Below are 26,966 nucleotides of genomic sequence, written 5' to 3'. Positions count from 1 at the left end.
TGACCCGCCCAGTACCCGCCCAGTACCGGATGGCCCGCCCAGTACCGGCAGAGTAGTTCTGGAGCAGCGGATTGTGTGTCCCATGGTTTTTCCCTAATGGTACTGATCGAGGGTAGCTACTGGGACGTAAGTCGGGACTTGATCACCCCGGCTGGGTCACCCGAGTGAGGGGTATGATCGATCGATCGATCGATCGATCAATCAATCAATCAATCAATCAAAAGTCCTATAGTCGCTTGCTTGCTTCTCTCTCAATCTGGCAACACACCGTGTGGAGAGCAGGACGCCCCGCCCACCCCACAGAGAGCTCGAGCGGCGTGGAGAGAGAGAGAGAGAGAGAGAGAGACAGAATAATATCTCCATTTGTCACAATATTCATCCGTTTTTAACGCCTTTCACAGAGCATTAAAACATCACTCATTCATCCTTGGATAAAGCACCGTGCCACGTGGCTCTAATGGAAGAGGACAGACGGTAAGAGAGGCTTTTATTTATCGGTGTTATTGTTGTTATAAAACCTTCCTGTGCCGCTCTCTGTGCTCTCCTCCTGGGGAGAGAGCAGAGAGAGCAGCGCTGTAGCATGACGGCTAGCTCTGTTAGCATCAATGCACTGCAAAAAGTCCTCATTAATTATTGAATGCGTGTTTGTTGTAATTAATTAAAACCCTTTTGGCTTAGTGAGTTTTATTGGTGATTCTGAGTTAAGGCGTCATGGCCACTGGACGTCTATGGCACGCACGCACACACACACACACACACACACACACACACACTCTCACACACAGGCGCACACACAGGCGCACACACACACACACACGCGCACACTCGCACACACACAAGCGCGCGCGCACACACACACACACACACACACACAATAGCAAAGTATGTGCACTAGTGTCTGCTAACCGTATAGCTAGTGCTAGTTAGCATGATGCTAGCTAGGTGGACGTGCAGCCTCTGCAGCTGCTGCTAGTCAAATCAAGCCAGATGTTTATTAACCTCCAAGTTATTATTATCGTCACTGAGTGTCACTTTAACGTCATTTTAAAGTTGTCTATTATGTAACCATGGGAAGCCTTGATGTTGTATACACATCGCTTGTCCTAAAAAAACAGATCTACAAGCCATGGGGAGACACTATAGGACAGGACAGATCTACAAGCCCTCCACCATGGGGAGACACTATAGGACAGGACAGATCTACAAGCCCTCTACCATGGGGAGACACTATAGGACAGGACAGATCTACAAGCCCTCTACCATGGGGAGACACTATAGGACAGATCTACAAGCCCTCCACCATGGGGAGACACTATAGGACAGGACAGATCTACAAGCCCTCCACCATGGGGAGACACTATAGGACAGATCTACAAGCCCTCCACCATGGGGAGACACTATAGGACAGATCTACAAGCCCTCCACCATGGGGAGACACTATAGGACAGGACAGATCTACAAGCCCTCCACCATGGGGAGACACTATAGGACAGGACAGATCTACAAGCCCTCCACCATGGGGAGACACTATAGGACAGATCTACAAGCCCTCCACCATGGGGAGACACTATAGGACAGATCTACAAGCCCTCCACCATGGGGAGACACTATAGGACAGATCTACAAGCCCTCCACCATGGGGAGACACTATAGGACAGGACAGATCTACAAGCCCTCCACCATGGGGAGACACTATAGGACAGATCTACAAGCCCTCCACCATGGGGAGACACTATAGGACAGATCTACAAGCCCTCCACCATGGGGAGACACTATAGGACAGATCTACAAGCCCTCCACCATGGGGAGACACTAAAGGACAGATCTACAAGCCCTCCACCATGGGGAGACACTATAGGACAGATCTACAAGCCACCACCATGGGGAGACACTATAGGACAGATCTACAAGCCCTCCACCATGGGGAGACACTAGGACAGATCTACAAGCCCTCCACCATGGGGAGACACTAGGACAGGACAGATCTACAAGCCCTCCACCATGGGGAGACACTATAGGACAGATCTACAAGCCCTCCACCATGGGGAGACACTATAGGACAGGACAGATCTACAAGCCCTCCACCATGGGGAGACACTATAGGACAGGACAGATCTACAAGCCCTCCACCATGGGGAGACACTATAGGACAGGACAGATCTACAAGCCCTCCACCATGGGGAGACACTATAGGACAGATCTACAAGCCCTCCACCATGGGGAGACACTATAGGACAGGACAGGAGGCTTGGAGAGCTGTCATTTGTTGGCAAGCGACGCCTTTGTGTGCGATGGATGGATGGAGTGTTTGCCATTTGATTGATTGATTGATTGAAATGTGTAGACTGGCTACAGTTCAAGGGACGTACCGGTCGATACGATACAGCACAGCACTAAGACTTGGTTACATCATTTCCCTCTGTGATGAAGAGGTGACAGTGACCCCCCCCCCCCTTGTTTACATATGACACTGTGGGACATGTGCTCTTTGCATTAGTATTTAACCCAAATTTAAGACCTTGATGTTTTGATGAATTGAACAAGGTGGACTCTCTTGTAAACAAGTGTAATGCTTTATTGGTGTTGTCCACTCACAGTTAACAGTCTTTTTGTATTGAGTTGTGCTTGAAATTTATACTGTAATTCTGCAAACTGTTAATAGTTTTTACTTCTTCTCACTCCTTTTCGGATATGCTTAGTCTCTTTTTGTCCTTTTCTTTGTTTTGTTTTCTTATATTTTAAGCTATTTATTTTAATTGTTTTTCCTTGTAATTAGGAAATGCAAAGAACTGTTTTATTTATTGTATTGGCATATTCGAAATAAACATGGCAAACAAACAAACAAACAAACAAATCAATATTTCAATCACCTGAGACCAGATTCTACAAATGTCTTCTAAATCCTATAACAATCCATATCCATATCCATAAAAACCATATGTTTCTATGTCAGTGTCAGTGGTTCTCCAACTCTTTTCATGACAATGACCCCACAAATGATATGTAATTGTAATTGGCCGCCGACCCCCCCAGAAGCGAAGATATGAGATTAAAATGTTCGCTGTGAAAGAATATTATATTCAAGGATTTGCAGACTGTTGTTTGTTATATTTGCCCGTGGCTTGTGAACGCCAAATAAAACCTTCGGGCAGGTGGAGTTTGCTTTCAGGTTTCCCGACCGGGCAAGTGTTCGTTTGAGAGCGGACGCAAAACCGTCTATAAACACAACACGATATCTGTCTCTAAACACCTGAGCGTGGCCAGAGCGCTCTGTCTTCTGGTCTGTGGAATGTAAAACAAGAGCACTGTTTACCTAGAATGTGCTGTTTTTACTGTTGCTACACAGTTTTTGGTTTAGACTAGTCATTGGTTAGACCAGTCATTAGTCCTACAACTACAACCTATCTCAAACCCTCACCCTAAACCTAACCTCCCACGGGGCAGCACACCTAAACCTAACCTCCCACGGGGCAGCACACCTAAACCTAACCTCCCACGGGGCAGCACACCTAAACCTAACCTCCCACGGGGCAGCACACCTAAACCTAACCTTAACCCATGTCTAACCAATGACTAGTCTAAACTAAGTATGCACCCCGAAATAACAAGTGTGAACCCATAGTCATATTCATAGCTAGCTATATGTATTCGGCATCCAAAAAATAGGTAACATTCTTTATCGCACAGCCCCAGAAAGTAAAATGTACCTATCATTTAATTAACTTTGGGCAAGTGGGCATGACCTGTACTTAACCCGACGGACCTTGGTGTCAAATGTCAACCCCTGTGTACACGTATTTTCAAAAATAGCAGATCTACAAGATTGTGAGCTTGTATATCTGCTATTTTTCCAACAGCTAAAGTTTAAAACAATGGTTAAGGAAGGTGGTTAAAAGCTTGTCTGACTGTGTCCCCTTAACGTTTAACCACTTCAACCATTATTTTTAAAATGTGTTCAAGGTCTTAATGGGTTGATTATGGATAGATTGTTTAATAATTGTATCAGGTGTGTGTGTGCATGTGACTCATAAGGCTGTGTTTACGTCCCGTAGGTTCACTCGGAGGCTGCAGACGGCTTGCTGTGCCGCGAGGCGTTGTTGGTGAGTTTCCAGATGTTTAGGCCTTTCACTGAATGTTAAAACCAGCAGGTGGACCCGGCCCGGGACCCCCAAGGGGTCCCTGAGGGGATTCCAGGATTCAGAGGGTCCCCAGCTAAATGTGACATGACGTGGCTTTGTCAACCAACTGTTTTAAAAAAAAGTATTCTCTTATGGGCGTCCCTGCCACGAAATGTTGTCAAATGGGTGTCGTCCTACGGTGTCGACAGAAGCAACAGCTGTATCTATTTAAAATAGTCTGGCGCACACAGGGCCCTGAGCTGCAGTGAGTTCCATCATTAGGTTTGATTGACTGAATATTGATTGATTGAATAGTTTATTAGACAGAGTTTGTAATGCAGCGGTTATGTTAATACATAAATATTAACCATGCAGGGATTACTGGACCGTTCAATAAATAACTGAATCAGTGCTGCAGAAAGTTGGCCTGAAATCAGATCCTCACATCTGTTGATGACGTCTAGTGCAGCAACACCAAGCTGTTCACAGAACCGTCTTTTGGGTGGGTGAGGAACCCGCACAAAAACATGCAGTAATCCTGGTCTCTATACTGCCTCCCCCTGGCCAGCCGGGGCGCCTGATGGAGGGGAAAGGAACTGGTCTCTATACTGCCTCCCCCTGGCCAGCCGGGGCGCCTGATGGAGGGGAAAGGAACTGGTCTCTATACTGCCTCCCCCTGGCCAGCCGGGGCGCCTGATGGAGGGGAAAGGAACTGGTCTCTATACTGCCTCCCCCTGGCCAGCCGGGGCGCCTGATGGAGGGGAAAGGAACTGGTCTCTATACTGCCTCCCCCTGGCCAGCCGGGGCGCCTGATGGAGGGGAAAGGAACTGGATGGAGGGGAAAGGAACTGGTCTCTAAAGTGCCTCCCCCTGGCCAGCCGGGGCGCCTGATGGAGGGGAAAGGAACTGGTCTCTATACTGCCTCCCCCTGGCCAGCCGGGGCGCCTGATGGAGGGGAAAGGAACTGGTCTCTAAACTGCCTCCCCCTGGCCAGCCGGGGCGCCTGATGGAGGGGAAAGGAACTGGTTGGAATAACGTGTTCCTTCCACGCGCTACGTCCAACCAGGGAAACTCCCCCCTGTCAGGTGTAAAGGAGCGACTTGGACACTCAGGCATGAAGGAAGCATGAGTTCAAGTCCGTTGCTCTCCCTAGGTTGGCGTAGGGTGTGTAGAGCCCAGGATCACATTAGATAATTGACACAGGGGTGAAAAATGGGTTATAAAACCGTGGGATAAAATAAAAAAAAACTGTCTTTTGGTCCATAAGCTGATCACGCTCTGCATTTGGGAACGGGTGCAACAGTTAACTGAGCTAATCGATTTTGTTTAATCAATTATACTCTTCCAAGACAGATTTTGCGCTCTCATTAAAAGGCGGGTCTAAGTGCCATCCAACCGATTCTCGTGTTTCTAGGTGGTGTAGCAAAAACATTTGGTACAACATTTGGAATGGAATTATAACATTCTATATTCTATGAGGAGAGGAGGCACTGGTCAGACGGTTTTAAGTCCTTATTGTATTTATCAGGGTATAAGTAAAAAAGCGACAACGTTTCGAATATGTTTCAGTTACATCTTCGTCAGGTCATGACGAATTCTATCTTAATCTATGCTTTATTGTTGCTACACTGCCTGTCTTTGGGCATTGTTGCACATATAAGACTAAGAGAATAATTATTGCGCTGAATGATTGTTATAAAGGCCTGGAAATTGGGTTAAAATATTCTGGAAACGTTTTGGAAATCCATTGGTAAAAATGTGTGAGAACCAGTGTTGATCTCGTCGACTGAAACGAAGACGAAACATGTTCGCCGACTACGTTTTTTCACTGACGAAAACTAAATGAAAACTAAGCTACAATGAGTAAAACCAAGACTAAATATACTGACAATTTCGTCGACAAATAAAAACTAGACTAAAATGTTAGGAAGGGACTAGTGGACGAGATCCTGTATAAGTCATTTTACACTTGGTTGCATGCTGAAAATAGAAAATCATCATTACGGCGGCATCAAGGCCCACCAAAAAAAAACATTTTAGTCGACTAAATCAACTGTAGGTTTAGGTTTAAGAGCAAAATGTGCTGCCAAAAACAACACTTTTGAGAGCCCTGACTGTAACGTCCTACATGGTCTGTGGTTCAGTGTCTTGCTCAAGGACACGTCTGTGTGCGTACCGGTTGGTAGGGTGGGGGAGGTGATCTGTGTGGTTCAGTGTCTTGCTCAAGGACACGTCTGTGTGCGTACCGGTTGGTAGGGTGGGGGAGGTGATCTGTGCGGTTCAGTGTCTTGCTCAAGGACACGTCTGTGTGCGTACCGGTTGGTAGGGTGGGGGAGGTGATCTGTGTGGTTCAGTGTCTTGCTCAAGGACACGTCTGTGTGCGTACCGGTTGGTAGGGTGGGGGAGGTGATCTGTGTGGTTCAGTGTCTTGCTCAAGGACACGTCTGCGTGCGTACCGGTTGGTAGGGTGGGGGAGGTGATCTGTGTGGTTCAGTGTCTTGCTCAAGGACACTTCTGCGTGCGTACCGGTTGGTAGGGTGGGGGAGGTGATCTGTGTGGTTCAGTGTCTTGCTCAAGGACACGTCTGCGTGCGTACCGGTTGGTAGGGTGGGGGAGGTGATCTGTGTGGTTCAGTGTCTTGCTCAAGGACACTTCTGCGTGCGTACCGGTTGGTAGGGTGGGGGAGGTGATCTGTGTGGTTCAGTGTCTTGCTCAAGGACACTTCTGCGTGCGTACCGGTTGGTAGGTGGGGGAGGTGATCTGTGTGGTTCAGTGTCTTGCTCAAGGACACTTCTGCGTGCGTACCGGTTGGTAGGTGGGGGAGGTGATCTGTGTGGTTCAGTGTCTTGCTCAAGGACACTTCTGCGTGCGTACCGGTTGGTAGGGTGGGGGAGGTGATCTGTGTGGTTCAGTGTCTTGCTCAAGGACACTTCTGCGTGCGTACCGGTTGGTAGGGTGGGGGAGGTGATCTGTGCGGTTCAGTGTCTTGCTCAAGGACACTTCTGCGTGCGTACCTGTTGGTAGGGTGGGGGAGGTGATCTGTGTGGTTCAGTGTCTTGCTCAAGGACACTTCTGCGTGCGTACCGGTTGGTAGGGTGGGGGAGGTGATCTGTGTGGTTCAGTGTCTTGCTCAAGGACACTTCTGTGTGCGTACCGGTTGGTAGGTGGGGGAGGTGATCTGTGTGGTTCAGTGTCTTGCTCAAGGACACTTCTGTGTGCGTACCGGTTGGTAGGTGGGGGAGGTGATCTGTGTGGTTCAGTGTCTTGCTCAAGGACACTTCTGTGTGCGTACCGGTTGGTAGGTGGGGGAGGTGATCTGTGTGGTTCAGTGTCTTGCTCAAGGACACGTCTGCGTGCGTACCGGTTGGTAGGGTGGGGGAGGTGATCTGTGTGGTTCAGTGTCTTGCTCAAGGACACTTCTGCGTGCGTACCGGTTGGTAGGTGGGGGAGGTGATCTGTGTGGTTCAGTGTCTTGCTCAAGGACACTTCTGCGTGCGTACCGGTTGGTAGGGTGGGGGAGGTGATCTGTGTGGTTCAGTGTCTTGCTCAAGGACACTTCTGCGTGCGTACCGGTTGGTAGGGTGGGGGAGGTGATCTGTGCGGTTCAGTGTCTTGCTCAAGGACACTTCTGCGTGCGTACCTGTTGGTAGGGTGGGGGAGGTGATCTGTGCGGTTCAGTGTCTTGCTCAAGGACACTTCTGCGTGCGTACCGGTTGGTAGGGTGGGGGAGGTGATCTGTGCGGTTCAGTGTCTTGCTCAAGGACACTTCTGTGTGCGTACCGGTTGGTAGGGTGGGGGAGGTGATCTGTGTGGTTCAGTGTCTTGCTCAAGGACACGTCTGCGTGCGTACCGGTTGGTAGGGTGGGGGAGGTGATCTGTGTGGTTCAGTGTCTTGCTCAAGGACACTTCTGCGTGCGTACCGGTTGGTAGGGTGGGGGAGGTGATCTGTGTGGTTCAGTGTCTTGCTCAAGGACACTTCTGCGTGCGTACCGGTTGGTAGGTGGGGGAGGTGATCTGTGTGGTTCAGTGTCTTGCTCAAGGACACTTCTGCGTGCGTACCGGTTGGTAGGTGGGGGAGGTGATCTGTGTGGTTCAGTGTCTTGCTCAAGGACACTTCTGCGTGCGTACCGGTTGGTAGGGTGGGGGAGGTGATCTGTGTGGTTCAGTGTCTTGCTCAAGGACACTTCTGTGTGCGTACCGGTTGGTAGGTGGGGGAGGTGATCTGTGTGGTTCAGTGTCTTGCTCAAGGACACTTCTGTGTGCGTACCGGTTGGTAGGTGGGGGAGGTGATCTGTGTGGTTCAGTGTCTTGCTCAAGGACACTTCTGTGTGCGTACCGGTTGGTAGGTGGGGGAGGTGATCTGTGTGGTTCAGTGTCTTGCTCAAGGACACGTCTGCGTGCGTACCGGTTGGTAGGGTGGGGGAGGTGATCTGTGTGGTTCAGTGTCTTGCTCAAGGACACTTCTGCGTGCGTACCGGTTGGTAGGTGGGGGAGGTGATCTGTGTGGTTCAGTGTCTTGCTCAAGGACACTTCTGCGTGCGTACCGGTTGGTAGGGTGGGGGAGGTGATCTGTGTGGTTCAGTGTCTTGCTCAAGGACACTTCTGCGTGCGTACCGGTTGGTAGGGTGGGGGAGGTGATCTGTGCGGTTCAGTGTCTTGCTCAAGGACACTTCTGCGTGCGTACCTGTTGGTAGGGTGGGGGAGGTGATCTGTGTGGTTCAGTGTCTTGCTCAAGGACACTTCTGCGTGCGTACCGGTTGGTAGGTGGGGGAGGTGATCTGTGTGGTTCAGTGTCTTGCTCAAGGACACTTCTGCGTGCGTACCGGTTGGTAGGTGGGGGAGGTGATCTGTGTGGTTCAGTGTCTTGCTCAAGGACACTTCTGCGTGCGTACCGGTTGGTAGGTGGGGGAGGTGATCTGTGTGGTTCAGTGTCTTGCTCAAGGACACTTCTGTGTGCGTACCGGTTGGTAGGGTGGGGGAGGTGATCTGTGCGGTTCAGTGTCTTGCTCAAGGACACTTCTGCGTGCGTACCGGTTGGTAGGGTGGGGGAGGTGATCTGTGCGGTTCAGTGTCTTGCTCAAGGACACTTCTGTGTGCGTACCGGTTGGTAGGGTGGGGGAGGTGATCTGTGTGGTTCAGTGTCTTGCTCAAGGACACGTCTGCGTGCGTACCGGTTGGTAGGGTGGGGGAGGTGATCTGTGTGGTTCAGTGTCTTGCTCAAGGACACGTCTGCGTGCGTACCGGTTGGTAGGGTGGGGGAGGTGATCTGTGCGGTTCAGTGTCTTGCTCAAGGACACTTCTGCGTGCGTACCGGTTGGTAGGGTGGGGGAGGTGATCTGTGTGGTTCAGTGTCTTGCTCAAGGACACGTCTGCGTGCGTACCGGTTGGTAGGGTGGGGGAGGTGATCTGTGCGGTTCAGTGTCTTGCTCAAGGACACGTCTGCGTGCGTACCGGTCGGTAGGGTGGGGGAGGTGATCTGTGCGGTTCAGTGTCTTGCTCAAGGACACTTCTGCGTGCGTACCGGTTGGTAGGTGGGGGAGGTGATCTGTGCGGTTCAGTGTCTTGCTCAAGGACACTTCTGCGTGCGTACCGGTTGGTAGGGTGGGGGAGGTGATCTGTGCGGTTCAGTGTCTTGCTCAAGGACACTTCTGCGTGCGTACCGGTTGGTAGGGTGGGGGAGGTGATCTGTGATTACCAGATGTCCTGTCACTCTCTAGTTCACACATTAACCCATGAAGACCTGAGAGGCCTATTCTACAAATGTCTTCTAGGAAGAAAAGACAAAACAAAAACGTATGTTGCTATATCAGTGCGCTCAAAACATTTTCATGTCAAGGACATGATGACATTTTCAGTGATGTAAACAGGTTTATAATGAGTCTCAGGATGCAGGGATGGTCTTTTAGAAATGAGTCCCAGGGACATTTGATGAGTCCCACTTCAACGACGTTAGGAGTCATATTTTGCCATTTTTACAAATTGCAGCATTTAACTCCCATTTCATTTTATATGGTTATAATGTGGTTATATTCATGTCGAAAACAGAAGAAGAAATGATGATTATTGTAACTAAAGCTAGCAAAATAAACTAGAATAAAAAAAACAGTACAGTAGTGCATCCTGTGGATGCAGAGGTCGTTGTTTTATTGCGTCCCTTAACCGCTTCCGTCCGTAGGAATTGGCCACACGTGTACACGTCCTAGCGCATCCTCAATGATATCAGGCGAGGGGAGAATATTCTGTGCTGTTAGCGCGGCAGAAAGAATGCCTCGTCTCTCCTAATCCAGGGCGCTCTCCGTGGTTTTGATCTGATGGATATACTAGCGCTTCATTTCATCTGCCTCAAAATATGAACGCTTTTTGGATCATATATCGTATAAATTAACTATAAACTGCGTTTTGGGATGCAAAATGCACCCTATTTTAATCTCTGCATTTTGATCACGGTCATCACAACAAAACAGTAGTTTACAAAAGGTAACCCCGGTTCAGTTTCGGCTCTAAAATCAACCAAACAGAATACCGAATATGCATTATTATTATGTTTTATTTAAAGATTTGTTTTCGGCTTTTTTTTTGCCTTTTATTGATAGTATCAAGTGAAGATGGACAGGAAGGAGGGAGAGAGAGAGAGAGAGAAGGGGAGAGACACGCAGCAAAGGTCGTCATGAACAGGACTCGAACACGCGACGCGCTGTCAGGCCAGAGCCTATATGTTGCATGATGCGCCTGGACCGCGAGGCCAGTGACCCCCCCCAAATATGCATTTTTGCCACTATTCAGCCAAATAGTTTCGGTGGCCAAATATTCGTTGCATCCCTGAGTAGATCTACAACACAGGCACAGCCATGACAGCAACTATATTCGGTATTCGGGTTTCGGTGCGTAGTCTTTATCTAATGTCATCTTGTCCTGTGTTCCAGATGCTTTGTAGATCTAATGTCATCTTGTCCTGTGTTCCAGATGCTTTGTAGATCTAATGTCGTCTTGTCCTGTGTTCCAGATGCTTTGTAGATCTAATGTCGTCTTGTCCTGTGTTCCAGATGCTTTGTAGATCTAATGTCGTCTTGTCCTGTGTTCCAGATGCTTTGTAGATCTAATGTCGTCTTGTCCTGTGTTCCAGATGCTTTGTAGATCTAATGTCGTCTTGTCCTGTGTTCCAGATGCTTTGTAGATCTAATGTCATCTTGTCCTGTGTTCCAGATGCTTTGTAGATCTAATGTCGTCTTGTCCTGTGTTCCAGATGCTTTGTAGATCTAATGTCGTCTTGTCCTGTGTTCCAGATGCTTTGTAGATCTAATGTCGTCTTGTCCTGTGTTCCAGATGCTTTGTAGATCTAATGTCATCTTGTCCTGTGTTCCAGATGTTTTGTAGATCTAATGTCATCTTGTCCTGTGTTCCAGATGTTTTGTAGATCTAATCTACTGCACTGGCTCCCGGTTGTTTTTAGGATTGATTTTAAAATTATTTTACTTGTTTATAAAGCTCTCAATGGTCTCGCACCTTCCTACATACATGACTGCCTGCCTAAATATGTCCCAAACCGCCCCCTAAGGTCTTCCACTGCTGGCCTGCTTGCTTTGCCTAAAAAATGGCAACTAAAAAATATGGGGAAGCAGCGTTTTGCTTCTACGGGCCGACGGCGTGGAACAAACTCCCACTGTACCTTCGACAGGCATCCTCTGTAGACATTTTTAAAGCACAGCTCAAGACACACTTCTACACTCTTGCTTTTAATTGATCTTTTATTTTTTCTTGTTATTCATGTCCTCATTGTATTGCATTACTGCTCTTGTTTTATATGTTTTATGCCTTGCTTTTCTTTTTTTTCTCCATTGCTCTGTAAAGCACTTTGAGCTGCATTTCATGTCATGAAAGGTGCTATACAAATAAAGATGTATTATTATTAATGTCGTCTTGCCTGTGTTCCAGATGTTTTGTAGATCTGTTCCAGTTTCTCTGCTGATGGAACCATTCACACCACCTGGTGACTCAACGGCTCAGTTAGACGAGACCTCCGGCGCTTGTGGAGCGTCCTGCACCCCACTTTAGGTATTATTATTATTTAAAGTTTTCTGAAAAACCCCATGTTTCTGTATCAGTCGTTCTCAAACATTTTCATGTCAAGGACCCGCAAGATTATATAGTATTTGGCCGTCGACCCCCATCTGAAAATATGTTGTTCCAGTGAGGGACCCCCCCCCCCCCCCCCCCCAGAAGCAAAGATTTGAGTTAAAAACTTTGGCTCTGAAAGAATATATATATTCAAAGATTTGCGCCACATTTGCGGGATTTAAAGATCTGCTTTAACACATTTTGTGTCTGTGGACGTCTTTGGTATTACCGCACGGGCAGAGCCCAAGACGTCTGTGGACGTGTTTTCGCCATTCAGAATGCATTTGGCGTTTAAATTAAATAACTCAAACTATAAAACATTTCAAAGTAAAAAGTTCCAGCATGTGTCTCCACAGTCAGCTGAATTATAAAAAATGTGAATGGATTTTCTAGGTGAAAGTGGTTTTTGGGCAGTTTTGCGTTGTGTTAACTTATTTAACAAAATGCTTTTTGTTTTTAACCTGAAAAATATCCCTTGTATTGGTTGTGGAGGCGTTGTTCACCTCAGACTGACAGCTGTGTGTGGTGTTGTTGTTTTCACAGGAAGCCTGGGAGAGAGAGACGATCGTGAGTGATTCTAGACGCCGTCAGGTTCCCACCATGCTGGGCCTCCAGGGAACCTCGTCCTCCTCCAAGGTGTACCGATGCATGGCGTGCTCCTCCACCTTCACCGGCCTGGCCTCGCTGCTGGTGCACCAAGCCACGCACGCCGCGGCCATCTCCTCCGCTCCGCTGCCCCCCGCCCTGCCCGCCAAGCCCCCCCAGCACCACCACCTCCACCACCAGGACCCGCTGCTCGCCCACAGGGAGTCGTCGCAGCATCACCATCAGCCACTCCCCAGCTCGGCCATCGTCCTGTTCGAGAGCCCTTCCGACTCGCTCTACATATGCGACTGTGGCGACGAGTTCAAGGACTTCAATCTCATGCTGGAGCACAAGAGGGTGCACCTTTCCAACCCGCACCTGCTCCAACCTCGCGCCACCAACGATGTCCGCGCCGCGGGAGGAATGGGCGACCCAGCGGCTCCTCCCCTACGAGAGCCACCCGGGTCAGGTGGCGCCCGGCCGGTGTCGGCCCCAACGCCCCCTGCTCCCCACCGGTCAGGTGACCCCCGGCCGGTGTCGGCCCCAACGCCCCCTGCTCCCCAACGGTCAGGTGACCCCCGGCCGGTGTCTGCCCCAACGCCCCCTGCTACCCACCGGTCAGGTGACCCCCGGCCGGTGTCTGCCCCAACGCCCCCTGCTACCCACCGGTCAGGTGACCCCCGGCCGGTGTCTGCCCCAACGCCCCCTGCTACCCACCGGTCAGGTGACCCCCGGCCGGTGTCGGCCCCAGCGCCCCCGGCTCCCCAACGCCATGCTTTAGCGGCCGCTGATCTTCAGAGTGTATCATCGTCAGACACCAGAACCGTGCTTGACGCCGGTGCCGAGGAGGATGCCGCTGCACCTCGAGAACGAAGCCAATCCCCTCGACGGCCACCGCACGAGGAATCAAACAACTCGTCCGCAGTGCAAGAGCCAACGCCGGAAGCTATACAAGACATGCTCGAACCTGTACCGGACATCTCAGAGGCTATACAACACATGTCCGACGCCATACAGGAGATGTCCGAGGCTATACAAGACAGGCCTAAACCTGTACAAGAGATGTCCGAGGCTATACAAGACAGGCCTAAACCTGTACAAGAGATGTCCGAGGCTATACAGGACAGGCCTGATCCTGTACAAGAGATGTCCGAGGCTATACAGGACAGGCCTGATCCTGTACAAGAGATGCCCGAGGCTATACAAGACAGGCCTAAACCTGTGCAACAGATGTCCGAGGCTATACAAGACAGGCCTGATCCTGTACAAGAGATGTCCGAGGCTATACAAGACAGGCCTAAACCTGTACAAGAGATGTCCGAGGCTATGCAAGAAGACGTTCCATCCTGCAACGACCGAACGGATTCCGTCCCCAGCAGCAGTTCGGTTTCAAAGGGTGACCATTTGCCCAAAAACAATAACTTCATGAAGCTGCTTGCGACCGCCTACATGAGGCGCTTTCCCCGCGTACCCCCGCCCGAAGCGGTGCCCGACAAAAAGCCCCTCGTTCCCAAAGCCGAACTCGTCCCGGTCGAAATCACGCAAGAAGAGGCTGCGTCCGAGGCGGCGGAGGCGGCGGCGACGGCGCCGCCGCCGCCGCTCAACGCGGACGACCCCTCCTCCGTGTCGCAGCTGAGACAGCTGCTCAAGAAGCCGAAGGGGACGAAGACCAAGTCGCCCGGCGTGGGCCGCATCCTGGACTCCAGCACCAAGAGCATCGTGTCCCTGACCAAGAGCTTCTCCCCCGTGGTGCTGCTGGAGACGCGGCAGACCCTGGTGGACCCCACGGGCCACGGCGGCGGGGTGGCGCCCGGCGGCGGGGCGTACCAGTGCTGTCGCTGCCGCCGTGTCTTCAGGGACGTGGACGCCCTGACGGAGCACCACTCCATGCACCGCAAGGAGAGGATCAAATGCTGCCGTCACTGCAAGAAGCTGATCATCGGGAAGATGCCCTTCCCCGACAACCACGTCTGCCCCCAGCTGTCGGGGAAGCAGCCGAGCTACCCGAAGACGCTGCTCGCGCCGCACGCCAAGACCGCCTTCGCCCACCTCAGGCTGCAGAACCAGAAGAGGGTCTTCTTCTGTCCGACGTGCAAGCACAGCTACGCGCGGAGGTACAACCTCAAAATGCACAAGTGCCGGGTCTCGGCTGCTCCCCCCCATCGCGGGGGTACGCCCCCCGCCGCCGCTCACCAGAAACAGACGCGGCTGACGTCCATCCAGAACGGCAACAACAGGGTCAACAACAGGGTCCCGGGCGTCGCCGAGATGCCCATATTGGGCATTTCTAAGAGCGTGGGCACGGAGATGGGCGGCGGCCGAGTGAAGGTGGAGCCGCCAAGCTCCGAGTTCTCTGATTCGCTGTGGTCCGGCGGCACGGCGAAAGGTTTCCCGCCGTTCTTCCCCCAGGCGGGAAACCCCCCCGCCGCCGCCGCGGACGCCGACCCGTCTCAGTCCGCCGGCTCGCTGCTCCCGGACGCAGACAAGCTGCCGTGGGACGGACAGGACGGAGGGGGACAGTGGACCGTCCCGCTGGACGAGGAGCTGGAGGCGCTGAGCGAGAGCGACCTGGCCGAGATGGAGGACGACGTGGAGGAGCTGGCCGCGGACGACGACGACGACGACGAGGACGACGGCGGCGGCGGCGGCCTGGAGAACTCCCCGGCCAACGCGCCGCTGCCTTTCTTCGTCAGCAACGGCGTGAAGCGCTACCCGTGCGGCCGCTGTCAGAAGACCTACAGCCGCCAGTCCACGCTGAGGCGCCACCTGATGCTGTGCGGGACCAGGCAGGCCGGCCTCGGGCTCCCCGCGGCGGCCCCCGGCCTCGGACCCGTCCCCGTCCAGCACTTCTTCGGAGCCGTCCCGCCACGGCACGACGCCAGCAAGGCCCAACAACAACAACAACAACAACAACATATGTTTGGCACCGTGGCGCCAAATAAGGTCAATAAGGTCAAGCCTATGTTTGACTGCTACGTCTGCGGCAAGAGTTTTAACCGCAAAGACAACATGCTAGTTCACAGGAACAAGTGTGAGCTGAACCGGACCGTGACGGGCCGAGAGGGGAGCGGCGGCGGGAACCGGACCGTGACGGGCCGAGAGGGGAGCGGCGGCGGCCGAGAGGGGAGCGGCGGCGGGACCGTGACGGGCCGAGAGGGGAGCGGCGGCGGCGGCCAGAAGGAGGACGGCGGCGACGGGAACAACTGGGGCATCATGTCGCTGCCCTCCGTGCTGCCGCGCCGCGTCACCTGCGAGTGCGGCATGGGCTTCACGTCGCCGCGGCTGCTCCTGGAACACCTGCAGAAGCACGCGCAGGAGAACTACACCTGTCCCACGTGTGGGGAGACCGTGGGCTCCTGGGCCGACTACGAGGTAAGAACTACACCTGTCCCACGTGTGGGGAGACCGTGGGCTCCTGGGCCGACTACGAGGTAAGAACTACACCTGTCCCACGTGCGGGGAGACCGTGGGCTCCTGGGCCGACTACGAGGTAAGAACTACACCTGTCCCACGTGCGGGGAGACCGTGGGCTCCTGGGCCGACTACGAGGTAAGAACTACACCTGTCCCACGTGTGGGGAGACCGTGGGCTCCTGGGCCGACTACGAGGTAAGAACTACACCTGTCCCACGTGTGGGGAGACCGTGGGCTCCTGGGCCGACTACGAGGTAAGAACTACACCTGTCCCACGTGTGGGGAGACCGTGGGCTCCTGGGCCGACTACGAGGTAAGAACTACACCTGTCCCACGTGTGGGGAGACCGTGGGCTCCTGGGCCGACTACGAGGTAAGAACTACACCTGTCCCACGTGTGGGGAGACCGTGGGCTCCTGGGCCGACTACGAGGTAAGAACTACACCTGTCCCACGTGTGGGGAGACCGTGGGCTCCTGGGCCGACTACGAGGTAAGAACTACACCTGTCCCACGTGTGGGGAGACCGTGGGCTCCTGGGCCGACTACGAGGTAAGAACTACACCTGTCCCACGTGTGGGGAGACCGTGGGCTCCTGGGCCGACTACGAGGTAAGAACTACACCTGTCCCACGTGTGGGGAGACCGTGGGCTCCTGGGCCGACTACGAGGTATAGCAGGGAGGGAGGGCTGGTGCCGTTGCACAGTTAAACTGACCACTAATCATCACACAAATTATTGCGATTAACGATTTGAATTGTGTGGGGGTTTTTTTGCATGAAATAATGATGATTTTGCCTATCATTTTAAAGTGTAAGGCCACTTTTTTTAGGTTTGGGTTGTGTAGTTACCTTGCCAAGATGTAACTCCAAATGTGGACAAGAAATTATTTTTTTTCCCCCAGTGATTAGAAATTGATAATTCAAAATATGCTCCTCATTGACTTACATTGTACGCTAAAACGACTCTCAAAGTCACTCTTTTAGTACGTAAACAAATACAAACAAAGTTGATTCAGACAATATAGAGCATCACCAAAACTCATGTAGTTTTATTTATTTCTTCATAAAACTTTTAACTTCCTGTTGATTTTACTATTTGAAGATCTGATCCGGATCCATGGATCCAGTCCGGGTTTTCTTCCTAATTAAATGGACAAATCAACAGGAAGTTAACATTTTTATGAAAAAATAAAACCACATGGGTTTTGGTGATGCTCTAAATTGTCATGGCAAGGTACCTACACAACCCAAACCTCTACAAAAGTGGTCTTACCCTTTAACATCAAAGCAAACATGAAGAAAGAAAAAGAGAAGAAAAAACTACAAACTGGGTGTGGGGGGGCGGGGGGGGGGGACAGAAGAAAAGATAAGAAAAGAGAAAAAGACACAACAGAAGAAAAAGATAAATAAGACACATTTGATCACTCAGAATTCAGAATTGCCTGGGAGAAGAAAAATATATATGATACGGTTATAGCATTACTTTTCATAATAAATATATGTACTTCATAAGATATAATGAATTGATATTGTACTCCTTTATATTAATCTTCTATCCTTATCTATTATTTATACATTATTTTTGGGCTTTTTGCCTTTATTGATTGCGAACGCAGTGAGCATTTACTATGAGACCCAGCAGATCACGTCTGTGTGTGTGTGTCTGTGTGTCACGCTGTAACACCACCCGCCCACCATCAGAGGGCGCAGCTGTATCACACACAAAAACACACGCACGCACGCACGCACGCACGCACGCACGCACACACACACAAAAAACTTAACTTAAAAAAAACTTAACTTAAAAAAAAACTTAAAGGAAAAACGCACACACAAAAAACTTAACTTAAAAAAAAACTTAACTTAAAAAAAAACTTAACTTAAAAAAAAAACTTAAAAGGGAAAAACGCACACACAAAAAACTTAACTTAAAAAAAAATTTAACTTAAAAGACTTAACTTAAAAAAAAAACTTCAAAAGGAAAAACGCACACACACAAAAAACTTAACTTAAAAAAAACTTAACTTAAAAAAAAACTTGAAGAAAAAACTTTTAAAAAAAAACCTAAAAAAGAAACACGCACGCACGCACACATACACACACTAAAAAAATTACTTGAAAAAACATTTAATTTAAAAAAACTTAACTTAAAAAAACCCTTAAAAAGTACGTAATTTATTCTAATTGTTATTGCAATTTACGAGCTGCGTTCGCTTCCCGCGTTTGCGCGTCTTACTTGTTTTACTGTAGTTAGACAGGAAAGGGGGAGAGAGATGGCGGTGGGTGGGGGGGGGGGGGGGGGGGGGGGAAGACACGCAGCGAAGGTCGTTGGGATCGGGACTCGAACCCGCGACACGCTGTCAGGCTGGATTACCAGCCTAGGTGCCTGGACCGCTCGGTATGTATTTATTGAGCTAGACTTTTTCAGTTGGTTGTCCAGGCAACCAACTGAAAGTCTTCTAAATCCTGTTTCTATGTTTCCATGTTTCTATGTCAGTAGTTCTCAAACATATTCATGTCAAGGAACCCCAAATATATATGACATTGGCCGCTGACCCCCATCTGAAAATATGTAGTTCCAGGGACCCTCCCAGTAGCAAAGATTTGAGTTAAAAACTCGCTCTGTAACAATATATATTTCAAAAATAGCAGACCTACAAGCTCGTAGCGCGGCACTCGGTGCCGCACTATGAGCTTGTAGATCTGCTATTTTTCAATAGCTAAATTATAACATAATGTTTAAAACACCAAAAGGGGTTCCCGCCCAGAATGGGTTAAAGGACAACTTTAGGTTTTTTTCCAACCAAGGTTCATGTTTTAGGTTGTTATTATAGAAAGTAAAATATGAGTGTTGATTATTTTTCATTTGCTGCTTTCTTTCGTTTTAGGGATTTTTGCTGTTTTTGACAGGGGGCGGGGGCATTCGAACATGGGGCCAAATATGTATTTCTTTTTTACAAAATGTTATAGCAATATCTTTTTTTTAATTATTTACTATAGTCCTACTAGACCCCAATAAATTATATTTAGGTCTGCTCTTTTTTTTAAATCGTGAAAATGTGGCCCAAATGTTGGAATATATCCTTTCAGAGCGAACGTTTTTAACTCAAATCTTTGCTTCTGGGGAGGAGGTCTCTGGAACAATATATTTTCAGATGGGGGTCGGCAGCCAAATACATATAATCTTGGGAGGCCTTGACATGAAAATGTTTGAGAACCACTGACATAGAAACATAGGTTTATATGTCAGTGTCATAGGTGAAAACATTTTTGATTTAGAAGACATTGTTTTTAGAATCGGCCTCAGGTCTAAATTGTTTAATACATCTCCCTTATGTTGTTGTTCCACCTGCAGGTCCACCTGCAGATCCACATGCACCCTCACCACCAGCTGTACCCTGGGGGCCTGCAGCCCCGCCGCTCCCAGCCGCTGCTGCTTCGCTTCCAGCAGCAGCCGTCCTCGTCGTCCTCGCCGAGACCCCACCCTCCTCCTCCTCCTGCTGCTGCTGCTCCGCCCAAACAACAACACCACCGTCCTCCTCTCCCTCCGCTGATGAAAAGCCCCGCCATGCCCCGCCCCGCCGCCGTGCAGCATCAGAGCGCCAACAACAAGAGCAAGCAGCGCTTCACGTGCACGCGCTGCAACAACACCTTCTCGTCGCGCTGCTCGCTGCGCCGGCACGTCTCCCTGAACCGCTGCAAAGGCTCGGCGCGCCTCGCCACCAACCACCAGCACCACCAGCAGCCCAAGACCAACCACTGCACCCGCTGCAACGCCCACTTCCCCAGCACCATCGCGCTGGTGTTCCACCAGCGGAGCGGCGCGTGCTGCAAGCCGCCCTCCGGGGGCGGCAACAAACCCATGCGCTGCCACGTGTGCGCCCGCTGGTTCGGCTCGCCCGAGGGGCTGCAGAGACACATGCTGTCGCACAGCAACCACCACCGCCAGACCCAGGGGGGTGGGGGGGGTGGGGGGCCGCTGCCGTACCGCTGCGACGTCTGTGACGGAAGCTACCCCAACCTGAAGTCGCTGAAGAACCACCGACGGAGGGTGCACCGCATCATGGCCGGGGACGTGATGGCAGCGGCCAGGCCCAAACTAGAGCGCCTCCTGGTGGCGGAGAGCGTTTAGGAAGACGCCCCGGGAGCAGCAGCGAACAAGCTTGACTATTTGCCTCGGAAGTGTTTAAAATGACTGAAAACTTTCCTTTTTTTTTAGGACCCTCGTCGTCGAATCACCGCTCCCCCCCCCCCCCCCCCCCCCCCCCCCTGACTCGGGCGGCTGACTGGATTATGATTTAGGTTTTCTTTTTTACAAATGGGCTTCTTTTATAATTATGTGTAAGACATGTTTTTTGGTGTGCATTTTCTATGCTTTGTTTTAGATTAAAATAAGTGTACTCTATACGGAGAGCGTTTTCATGTGAGACAAGATGGGAGTCGGATTTGAACCCTCCCACATCCTCACGCTCGCATTATGCACGGCGTGGCCGAGCAGCCATGTTTAAAGGTCCAGTTTGGATCTTTAGGAGCACGACGTGGCCGGGCAGCCATGTTTAAAGGTTCATTATGGATCTTTAGGAGCACGACGTGGCCGGGCAGCCATGTTTAAAGGTCCATTATGGATCTTTAGGAGCACGACGTGGCCGGGCAGCCATGTTTAAAGGTTCATTATGGATCTTTAGGAGCACGACGTGGCCGGGCAGCCATGTTTAAAGGTTCATTATGGATCTTTAGGAGCACGACGTGGCCGGGCAGCCATGTTTAAAGGTTCATTATGGATCTTTAGGAGCACGGCGTGGCCGGGCAGCCATGTTTAAAGGTTCATTATGGATCTTTAGGAGCACGACGTGGCCGGGCAGCCATGTTTAAAGGTTCATTATGGATCTTTAGCAGCACGACGTGGCCGGGCAGCCATGTTTAAAGGTCCATTATGGATCTTTAGGAGCACCACGTGGCCGGGCAGCCATGTTTAAAGGTCCAGTTTGGATCTTTAGGAGCACGACGTGGCCGGGCAGCCATGTTTAAAGGTCCAGTTTGGATCTTTAGGAGCACGACGTGGCCGGGCAGCCATGTTTAAAGGTCCAGTTTGGATCTTTAGGACTTAAAGCTGTGGGTGTAGGAAATACTTGCCATTATTGTAGTGGTTGAAAAGGTATTCATTGATTAATAAGACGTTTGTTTTTGTGCTGCTGCTGGCGTAGTGATACTGGTCACAAAAAACTAGTCCCATCATGTGACAGAGGGGTCAACGTTTTTAACTCAAATCTTTGCTTCTGAGAGGGGGGGTCCCTGGAACAACATTTTATCAGATGGGGGTCAGCGGCCAAATACATATATTTTTGGGGGTCCTTGACATGAAAATGTTTGAGAACGACTGACATAGAAACATGTTTTTTTTTGGGAAAACTGTCAGGATTTAGAAGACATTCGTAGAATCGTCCTCAGTTCTAAATGGGTTAATAAACTTAATACCTTTGCAACCAATATATTAATGGCAAGTATTTCCTTCCAGCTTTAAGTCCAAAAATATGAATTTGTAGGCATTTAGACTTTATTTAGGCAGAGCACATGGTGAGATTTGAAGTGTCCACAATCATTTTGATATTATATACAGTAATGTCAGTTTATTTCTGTTTTCTATAGTTTTTGTGCCATAATGTGATCTTGGTCCATCTTCAACTATTATAACTGTTGCCACTTGTAAAAAGAGATACCGTTACCTTGTTTAGGTTTTTGTTGCCACTGTAAAAAAAATATTAACTTGTTTAGATTTTTGGCCCCAGGTTAAAACATACCTTTAAAAAAAACATGTAAATATTTCTCACTATACCAACCGGGTCCATCAAAATGGCTAAAGCAGACTTTATGATAGAAGTAGTCGGCTAGTAGCCTAGCTTGTGTTTGCTAGGCTAGTAGCCTAGCGGCTAGTAGCCTAGCTTGTGTTTGCTAGGCTAGTAGCCTAGCTTGTGTTTGCTAGGCTAGTAGCCTAGCTTGTGTTTGCTAGGCTAGTAGCCTAGCGGCTAGTAGCCTAGCTTGTGTTTGCTAGGCTAGTAGCCTAGCTTGTGTTTGCTAGGCTAGTAGCCTAGCTTGTGTTTGCTAGGCTAGTAGCCTAGCGGCTAGTAGCCTAGCTTGTGTTTGCTCGTTAACAAGTTAATAAATATGCAGATTTGTCCATTGTGTCTCCTTTCATTTCACGTGGCGCTGGTTTTAACCCATTTTGGGCGGGAACGCCTCTTGGGGCTGTATTTTGCATGTCTTAAGTACCAGGTCTTATTACTTAACTTAAGACCTGGAGGCGTGGTCAATGCTCTTTGGCCACTCAGAATAGCCAAATGGCATTGATCACGCCTCCAGGTCTTAAGTTAAGTAATAAGACCTGGTACTTAAGACACAAAATACAGCCCTATATAGTGTTTATAGCATTATGTCATACTTTAGCTATTGAAAAATAGCAGATCTACAAGCTCGTTACGAGCTTGTAGGTCTGCTATTTTTGGAAAATCGTGAAAATGCGGCGCAAATCTTTTGAATATATATTCTTTCAGAGCAAACGTTTTTAACTCAAATCTTTGCTTCTGGGTGGGGGTGGTCCCTGGAACTACATATTTTCAGATGGGGGTCGGCGGCCAATTACAGATATTTCTGGGGGTCCTTGACGTGAAAATGTTTGAGAACAACTGACAGACACATTTAGAAGACATTTCCAAAATGTCGAAGTCGGGTCTAAATGGGTTAAATATCTTAGTGTAAACCGGTCCTTTGGGGTCAACGCCCCACAGGTGACGGACGAGCAACGTTGTTTTCTTTGCACGTAGATATTCTACTTAATTAATACTTTGGACCTACCGGTGTTAACCTTTTTCACTTTGAATATCTACATAAAGTAGCAATTTATCTTTACATGATATCTCACCAGATGAAAAGGGATTCAGTGGATCTATTTTGTACTATTTTTGTATAACTAGTGAATTTTCACAGGATGGTTGCATGTGCTTCTTGCTGTAGAGATGGAAATGGAAAAGCTTTAGCAGTTTTATCAGTTATTTCACCTTCGGGTGACAACAGGAGTACAATTCAGATATATTAAATAATACAGACCGAGGCATTTTGGCTCAGAGGGGAAACAATGATCAGCCACTTTAACAATGTTGCTTATGTGAAATATGCTCAACTTGAAAAAGAATGGTGCATTTTTATGATCCAAAGCATTTACACACATTCATAACACCATGCAAGGCACCAACATGCACACCGGAAGCAATTAGGGGTTCAGACTTCAGACAGAGTCTTGCTCGGGGACACTTGCTTAATTAATAATGAATTAATCTAATTGACATGAACACGGTTTGGGAACCACTGGGAACAGAAAAGCACAACAAATCTTGAGGCAATTGTTTATACTCCATCACCACTTCAACTAATGATGTTTATACTCCATCACCACTTCAACTAATGATGTTTATACTCCATCACCACTTCAACTAATGATGTTTATACTCCATCACCACTTCAACGAATGATTCACCTGTTTATACTCCATCACCACTTCAACTAATGATTCTGTTTATACTCCATCACCACTTCAACGAATGATTCTGTTTATACTCCATCACCACTTCAACGAATGATTCTGTTTATACTCCATCACCACTTCAACTAATGATTCAATTGTTTATACTCCATCACCACTTCAACTAATGATTCAATTGTTTATACTCCATCACCACTTCAACTAATGATTCTGTTTATACTCCATCACCACTTCAACTAATGGTTCAATTGTTTATACTCCATCACCACTTCAACTAATGATTCTGTTTATACTCCATCACCACTTCAACTAATGGTTCTGTTTATACTCCATCACCACTTCAACTAATGATTCTGTTTATACTCCATCACCACTTCAACTAATGATTCTGTTTATACTCCATCACCACTTCAACTAATGATTCTGTTTATACTCCATCACCACTTCAACTAATGGTTCAATTGTTTATACTCCATCACCACTTCAACTAATGATTCAATTGTTTATACTCCATCACCACTTCAACTAATGATTCTGTTTATACTCCATCACCACTTCAACTAATGATGTTTATACTCCATCACCACTTCAACTAATGGTTCAATTGTTTATACTCCATCACCACTTCAACTAATGGTTCAATTGTTTATACTCCATCACCACTTCAACTAATGGTTCAATTGTTTATACTCCATCACCACTTCAACTAATGATTCTGTTTATACTCCATCACCACTTCAACTAATGATTCTGTTTATACTCCATCACCACTTCAACTAATGGTTCAATTGTTTATACTCCATCACCACTTCAACTAATGATTCAATTGTTTATACTCCATCACCACTTCAACTAATGATTCTGTTTATACTCCATCACCACTTCAACGAATGATTCAATTGTTTATACTCCATCACCACTTCAACTAATGATTCCCGAGCGCGGCGTACTCCATCACCACTTCAACTAATGATTCAATTGTTTATACTCCATCACCACTTCAACTAATGATTCAATTGTTTATACTCCATCACCACTTCAACTAATGATTCAATTGTTTATACTCCATCACCACTTCAACTAATGATTCAATTGTTTATACTCCATCACCACTTCAACGAATGATTCAATTGTTTATACTCCATCACCACTTCAACTAATGATTAAATTGTTTATACTCCATCACCACTTCAACGAATGATTCAATTGTTTATACTCCATCACCACTTCAACTAATGATTCAATTGTTTATACTCCATCACCACTTCAACTAATGGTTCAATTGTTTATACTCCATCACCACTTCAACTAATGATTCAATTGTTTATACTCCATCACCACTTCAACTAATGATTCTGTTTATACTCCATCACCACTTCAACGAATGATTCAATTGTTTATACTCCATCACCACTTCAACTAATGATTCCCGAGCGCGGCGTACTCCATCACCACTTCAACTAATGATTCAATTGTTTATACTCCATCACCACTTCAACTAATGATTCAATTGTTTATACTCCATCACCACTTCAACTAATGATTCAATTGTTTATACTCCATCACCACTTCAACTAATGATTCAATTGTTTATACTCCATCACCACTTCAACGAATGATTCAATTGTTTATACTCCATCACCACTTCAACTAATGATTCAATTGTTTATACTCCATCACCACTTCAACGAATGATTCCCGAGCGCGGCGCACGCTGCGGCTCACCGCTCCAAGAGATGGGTCAAATGCGGAGAACAAATTTCACTGCGGTAACGTCTGTGACTAATCGTACGACTTTGACTTTGACTTGTCCTTTTTTTAAATTCATGTTGATAGATAATTGTCCCTGTCAGGTTTTAGCACCTTGCTCATAGCAGATCTTTAGGGCAGAGCTTGGCAAGCTCGTAGCGCGCCACTCGTCTGCTATTTTTGAGAAATCGTGAAAATGTGGCACAAGTCTTTGGGTTTTTCAGAAAACTCATGATTTAGAAGACATTTGTAGAATCGTTCCCAGGTCAAAATGTTAAAACGTAACATGCACCGGTAACGTAAATGTAACATGCTGTGACGGTAAACTCTTGTTCTTAATTTGCCATTTTATGGACTGTGATGAGTTTCCTACTTTGTGGAAATGAATAATCCTTTCTGGGTCTGCTCTGTGTAATGAATAGTAGACACCATCTGTACACTACTATGATGATGATTATTTTCAAGAAAATAAATACTCTGAATATATTGCCAGTGCGTTTGCGTTGATGTAAAACAATGGTTTTCAACCAGTGGTACTTTCTAAATTATGAAAAGTTGGCAACCAAATGGACCCTTATGCTGTAGATCTTAATCAAATTATTGTTAAACATCTGCATTACTTAATTTACGAGACGTCTGCACACTTAGAGAACGTAAGAATTGTTATTTGTTTGCCTGTTATCTCTAATGGTACCAACATCAATACAGCCTGTTGTCTCTCCTAATGGTACCAACATCAATACAGCCTGTTATCTCTCCTAATGGTAACAACATCAATACAGCCTGTTATCTCTCCAAATGGTACCAACATCAATACAGCCTGTTATCTCTCCTAATGGTAACAACATCAATACAGCCTGTTATCTCTCCAAATGGTACCAACATCAATACAGCCTGTTATCTCTCCTAATAGTACCAACATCAATACAGCCTGTTGTCTCTCCTAATGGTACCAACATCAATACAGCCTGTTATCTCTCCTAATGGTAACAACATCAATACAGCCTGTTATCTCTCCTAATGGTACCAACATCAATACAGCCTGTTATCTCTCCTAATGGTACCAACATCAATACAGCCTGTTGTCTCTCCTAATGGTACCAACATCAATACAGCCTGTTATCTCTCCTAATGGTACCAACATCAATACAGCCTGTTATCTCTCCTAATGGTAACCAACATCAATACAGCCTGTTATCTCTCCTAATGGTACCAACATCAATACAGCCTGTTATCTCTCCTAATGGTACCAACATCAATACAGCCTGTTGTCTCTCCTAATGGTACCAACATCAATACAGCCTGTTATCTCTCCTAATGGTACCAACATCAATACAGCCTGTTGTCTCTCCTAATAGTACCAACATCAATACAGCCTGTTATCTCTCCTAATGGTACCAACATCAATACAGCCTGTTGTCTGTCCTAATGGTACCAACATCAATACAGCCTGT

The 26,966-nt window shown here is 48.1% G+C and overlaps 1 protein-coding gene across 2 annotated transcripts; it reads left to right on the top strand.

Annotated features, from left to right (window-relative positions):
• Positions 1-272: 272 nt before the first annotated feature.
• LOC306924182 (uncharacterized protein) lies at positions 273-22,404 on the top strand. Of its 2 annotated transcripts, XM_079502582.1 has the most exons (6): positions 273-474; positions 4,053-4,100; positions 12,051-12,170; positions 12,777-15,959; positions 15,999-16,190; positions 19,585-22,404. In XM_079502582.1, the coding sequence occupies exons 4-6, from the start codon at positions 12,834-12,836 to the stop codon at positions 20,359-20,361; spliced, it is 4,095 nt and encodes a 1,364-aa protein (XP_079358708.1). In that variant the 5' UTR covers positions 273-474; positions 4,053-4,100; positions 12,051-12,170; positions 12,777-12,833; the 3' UTR covers positions 20,362-22,404. The 2 variants fall into 2 exon arrangements, with proteins under 2 accessions (XP_079358708.1, XP_079358707.1); XM_079502581.1 differs by having other exon boundaries at positions 12,777-16,190.
• Positions 22,405-26,966: the final 4,562 nt, after the last annotated feature.

This window comes from Electrona antarctica (genome assembly GCF_951216825.1).
Source record: "Electrona antarctica genome assembly, chromosome: 6".
In the NCBI taxonomy this organism is placed as follows: domain Eukaryota; kingdom Metazoa; phylum Chordata; class Actinopteri; order Myctophiformes; family Myctophidae; genus Electrona; species Electrona antarctica.
This window is presented reverse-complemented; position numbering and strand designations above follow the sequence as displayed.

Bases quoted from the DNA above. Each gene is read 5' to 3' on its own strand.
- LOC306924182 (XM_079502581.1), top strand. From the start codon at position 12,834: ATGCTGGGCCTCCAGGGAACCTCGTCCTCCTCCAAGGTGTACCGATGC. The intron at 16,191-19,584 runs GTAAGAACTACA...TTCCACCTGCAG, and splicing joins GCTCCTGGGCCGACTACGAG to GTCCACCTGCAGATCCACAT.